This window comes from Notolepis coatsorum (assembly GCF_963971535.1).
Source record: "Notolepis coatsorum genome assembly, chromosome: 4".
In the NCBI taxonomy this organism is placed as follows: Eukaryota; Metazoa; Chordata; class Actinopteri; order Aulopiformes; family Paralepididae; genus Notolepis; species Notolepis coatsorum.
In genome coordinates, this window is record NC_140168.1 from 5,712,772 (window position 1) to 5,718,771 (window position 6,000).

The window sequence follows — 6,000 nt, forward strand, 5'->3', positions numbered from 1 at the left end:
CTAGCCAGATCTCATTTGATTATTCATTCCATTAAGCCTACTGCCAGCAGGCACATTTAAAGAAATATAATCTGATTGATTGGGGTAATGAGGGATTTAAAATTAGCCTATAGATTATGCATTTAACTTGTCGGCAAGGCTATTGAGCCGTACTGTATTGTACCCATTCTGCAATCTGTTAATAAAGTTTTCAATCAATCAATCAATGCGTTAGAAAATCAGGATTTCGGCGATCGACACCTGCAGTCTTTTCAGGTGAGGCGGCCGCGCGCAATTATCCTGAGTATCAAGTCTGGTTCGAATTAACAAGACTGAATCAGCCTTCGAGGAACAGGGAAAGCCTGGATTCAAACATTGGGTTAATTGAATCTGGATAATGGGACTTTTGATCGACTTAGTTGAACCAGGTATGGGGAATAGGGCCCAGTTAAACCAAAATATACAACAAACAACCATGATGAAACTTACACACTGTAGCTTAAACATGCACACGCACACTTTAAATACTCACACGATCAAATATCTAATTGTGATCATTTTGACTGATATTGCAATTGTGATATGATTCACAATATTAACACTTTCAATGCCAACGACGCTATATGTCGTTTGTTCATGCCGACCGTTTATTGCCAACGACGCGATATAGCGTATTTTTTTTATTAGCGATTTGAATTCATATTTCATCAATCTAGTATCATGTTAGTGCTGCAGTCTCTCTGAGCTCCATTGGGAAAATACCGCCCCCTATCATCTCCCGGATGGTAATGCACCCTTTTGGAACGGACTCAATGAAAATGGATGAGAAAAGAAAAATCTGGAATCCACATTTTACTTCTCAGGCAAGTAATCCGAGCCCATCGGACTCATTGTGGACCATCAGAATAGCGTGGAATACATATTTCCAGTATGCAGCGTTGGATCAATAAACGCGATCGATATTTGGAATGGCGATCAGGAATTGGAATAATCTTTTTGGAGAACATCTGATCTGAGGTAAGGAATCTATTTTACCAGTCTTGGGATAATCAGAGCTGTTTTCACAGAGATATCAACGTGGGCCCTATGTGTGTGTGTGTGTGTGTGCTGATCAGGAAATGAGAGATTCGATTTTTCAGCTCGCTTCTCTAGCGTGCATAAGTACACATATACTATCGATAATCTAGCGTTTATTTGAAAACTATTCATAAATAGGCCGAAAAATGACAACGTTTTTTGTGTATTCCAGAATATTCCAGTAAAGGGCGATTATCACGGAATCTTTATATTTTCCTGAAACTTAAAAAAAACTAGCGATTTTCAAAATGGTATAAAACGGAAATTAACAGATTAAAAAACAATGTTGACTGCAAACAAGTCATTGATAAGCGACGGCCAGATTAGACACAGCCATAATTCAAGACATAGATTATGCGTCCACAAATATGAGAGCGCTATCATTGAAGTGGGTGGTGGCATTCAAGGGGGTAAAAAGGAAAACACGGCCGGCACGGAAAGTTCATGTTCATTTTTCATTATTGATTATTCTCATTTTCATAGAAAAACATAAAAATGATCATGGTGTGGAGCCGATCTTAAGCTATATGCCAAGGTTCTAGCCACCAGTCTTCAAAAGCACATGACATCTCTAGTTCACCCTGATCAGACCGGCTTCATAAGAGGCCGCCTGGTTACTGACAACAATAATAAGACAATAAGAGTAAATTGTCACATGGCCTGGCTAACACACACACACACACACACACACACCGGGGTTCCCACAGACATTTCGAAATGAAATTCAAGGACTTTCAAGTACTTTTCCAAGCACTATTCAATTTCATTTTAAAATGGCATACAATTCACTTTTAAATGCTTTTTTTTTTTTTCTGAACCAAATATTTATGGCTTAAAACCAATTTCCAACAATTAGTTACACATTAGATTAAAAAAAAATATTATTTCTTGATTCAGAACAATTTTATCATGGAACTTTCAATGCGAATGGTTGATTTGAATTCCAAGGACTTTTTAAGCACCTTTTAATTGGCTGTTTTCAAGGAATTCCAGGCCTTGACTTTTTTTTGTAGTAAAGAAAAATCAAGCACTTTAAGCACTTCAAGGACCTTGTGCGAACTCTGCCACACACACACCTACACACACACACACACACACACACACACACACACACACCTACCCCTCTCCCCAGGCCCCCCCCCAGTAGGGTCTCCCCCAGGGGTTCCTGATCCTGAGCAGGCGGACCTGCCCCCCCGACGCCGTCCTCAGGTCCAGCCACTCCATCACACTGAGGGCGTGGTACTGACCCGGCTCACTGGCGCCACCTATTGGGACAGACGAATGGTAAATGGCTGCTTTTTTTATATAGCAGCTTTTATCCAAAGCGCTTTACAATTTTGTTCATTCACACACCGACGGCGGAGGCGACCGTGCAAGGAGGTGCCGACCTGCTCATCGGGAGCAATAGACCGGTCTCAAACCCTGCCCCTTTTCTTGATCCTCCAATCACAGCTGTCGCTTACCTCTGACTTCCTCGTACAAACAAAGTTTGTTTGTACGAGGAAGTCAGAGGTAAGCGACAGCTGTGATTGGAGGATCAAGAAAAGAGGGCAGGGTTTTGAGACAGGTCCATTAGGGGTTGAGTGAGTGCCTTGCTCAAGGACACTTCGACGCGCTGCCCGGGGAATCGAACCGGGAACCTCCGGATTCCCAGACGACTGCTCTACCTCCTGAGCCACTGTCGCCCCGAGAATGAAGGCTGAGACCACTTATCGATATATATGGATAATTATCGATAACGGCGTGATATCGATAAGTGGCGGGCGTCACATATTATCAATATATTTGCATATGTAAAAAAAGAAATAAAAAATATATTTAAAAAGATATATTTAAAGAAATATATTTTAAATACTATACTATACTAAAATACTAGGTCTTGTGGCATGTTTTAGTTAAAACATCCCCATTTCATGTAAATTCAGTTGAATTGAATATTCTCAGTCCTTGCCCCACAATGGTGGAATGAACTACCCACCCCAGTTAGGACAGCCGAAACACGTCCAATCTTTCGCCGTCGACTAAAGACTCACTTCTTCAACCATTATCTGAATTAAAAAAAAAAAAAAAAAAAAAAAAAAAAAAAAAATCTAACCCTAACTAACCATACTGTCATGCACTTGTCCTAATAAACTAACCTACACTGTAGCACTCAACACTTTGATGAACATTGTTACTCAGCTGATAGAGTTGTGCTCTTCCTGATGGCTTGTCGTACAGAACTTGTAAGTCGCTTTGGATAAAAGCGTCAGCTAAATGACTAAATGTAAATGTAAATGTAAATGTAATTGCAACTCTGCACCGTGCGTTCAACACGCAGCGCACTCCTCCATCACATCCAGAGACCAGCGACTGTAACATGAGAAGCATCACTGTGGTCGTTTTGAACGGGGAAATCCGTAACACTAAAGACGGCGTCAACGACAAAGAATTGCTGCAAAATAAACATAAATGAGTTGTTTAAATAATAATAATAAAATATATATATATAAAAAATAGTAATACTAATAAAAATATCGATATTTATCGATAGTTTTGTCCCGATTTATCGATTCTTCCAAATGGCATATCGTCTCAGCCTTTACGATCACATCACACTGAGAGCATGGTACTACTGACCCGGCCGCGTCTATTCGAAACCCAACCGGTTCATGCTTCCGCGTTCGCGTTTTGCGCTCTGATTGGCCACTGATGTTTCTGGTCGCACCAATCGTGTGACGGCAAGTTCTTTCACCGGTTAAGCTTATAGGCGACTCTTTCGAAGTTGGTTAAGGTTAGAGTTTGTCTTAGAGCAGGGCGATGGAACGCCAGCCCTGATTCCAAACTCTAACCTTAACCAACTTCGAAAGAGTCGCCTATAAGCTTAACCAGTGATAAACTAGGCGTTAGGTAGTTTGCTGCTGGTCGAGGGCGGAAATGGGCGCGTCACGCGATCGGGCGCACATGTCACATGACCAGAAACGTCAGTGGCCAATCAGATCGCACCAGAAACGGCAGTGGCCAATCGGATTCGCAAAAAAAACGCGAACGCGGAAGCATGAACCGGTTGGTATTCGAATAGATGCGACCCTGCTCTGTGTAGGACTGTGCAGCTGCTGACCAATCAGAGCTCTGCGGAGTGTCAACACTAATAACGTGGTTCTGAATGACCAATCAGAGCTCTGCGGAGTGTCAACACTAATAACGTGGTGCTGAACGACCAATCGGAGCTCTGCGGAGTGTCAACACTAATAACGTGGTTCTGAACGACCAATCGGAGCTCTGCGGAGTGTCAACACTAATAACTAGGGATGCACCGATCCGACCTTTTCAGTCCCGATACTGATACCGATACCTGGGCTTTGGGTATCGGCCGACACCGAGTACCGATCCGATACCCATTGTTCAATTAATAAACTGTGTGCCTCACTGTGTGGAAGAGACTGGCATCATTCTTTTGTGCGAGGCAACATCAGGCTCGACTTAAAACATTACTTTCCTAAATTAGTGAAACTAAATGTAACAAATTAACACATAGATATAAATGTACTGAATTGTTATTTTATTATTATATTCTATTATTATTATTATTATTATTATTATTATTATTATTATTATTATTATTATTATTATTATTATTATTATTATTATTATTATTATTATTATTATTATTATTATTATTATAATAATTATTATTATTTTTATAGACTAATATGTATATTTTTTTTATTTTAAAATTATGTTTTTGGTAGATTTTTATTTGTTTGTTCTACCGGGCAGTCCGGTAGAGAGAGAGAGAGAGAGAGAGAGAGAGAGAGAGAGAGAGAGAGAGAGAGAGAGAGAGAGAGACAGAGACAGAGAGAGAGAACGGGAGACAGAGCGGGGGGGGGGAAGACATTCAGCAAAGGACGCCGGGTCCGGGAGTCGAACCCGGGTCGGCCGCTTCGCGACGCAGCGCGATACATGGTGTGCTACTAGAGCACCCCAGACTAATATATTTAGACGACAGGGGTTGTTATGGTTATGCCATTCACAAAGGAGTCACGTGGTTGTGGTTGGTAGTAGGAGTAAAAGTCAGGTATGGAAAGCGGTGAGGGGGTGAACGGGGAAGTCATATTTTGCTGACCGCACGCTACACAATGATAAATAGAGCCGCGATTCACTTTATTTTGATACTAGTATATGAACTGTTTTAACTTCAATAAACTAGGGCTGACCCCTATTAGTCGATTAGTCGAATATAATAAAAAGAAATAAATATATATTTATTATTTATTTAATTTAAATTTTTTTTTTATCATTCTTTCCAAAAGAAAAGAGGCCTAGAAGCGTGGCTAACGCTAATGGCGTGCATTCCAGAGGCTAACTGCCTACGAAAACAGGCACAGAGGCACTGAAAGAGGATTTCACCCATCTAATGAACACACTAGACTAGACAAATATCAAGATGTATCCATCAGTGGACCAATTGCATGCTTTCGCAGAGGACAAGAAGGCAAGAAGCCTTCAGTCGACTCCTTCAGACATTAAGCCCAAATGGAATGATACAAAAAATAAAAAAATATTTAAAAAATATTAAAAATGTTATATATATATATATATTTTTTTGTCGACCAATAGTCGACTAACGGCAAATTTTGGCCAATCATAGTCGACCATCCAAATCCTTAGTCGGGGACAGCCCTACAATAAACTAACCAAACGCAGTATCCTGGAGCAGCGATTTCATGACAAGCAGCAGCGCATCTGGCAGGTATAATTATTTCCCCCGATTTAGTCTCTCGATGACTGTACTGGACAGTCGCCACACACTGCAAATTTTTTTTTTTTCAATACCCGATCCAGCTATTTTACTCATATCGGGGGCCGATATCCGATATAAATATCGGATCAGTGCATCCCTACTAATGACGTGGTTCTGAACGACCAATGAGCAATCGGAACACTAATGACGTGGTTCTGAAC

At 40.8% G+C, this 6,000-nt stretch overlaps 1 protein-coding gene across 1 annotated transcript in view; it reads right to left on the minus strand.

The window, feature by feature from the left end:
• capn10 (calpain 10) overlaps window positions 1–6,000 on the minus strand; it is a 47,321-nt gene that overhangs the window by 23,073 nt on the left and 18,248 nt on the right. The window contains exon 6 of the mRNA XM_084312257.1: window positions 2,177–2,321. Coding sequence (XP_084168383.1) covers window positions 2,177–2,321 — 145 coding nt within the window. The remainder of the gene's footprint in view (window positions 1–2,176; window positions 2,322–6,000) is intronic.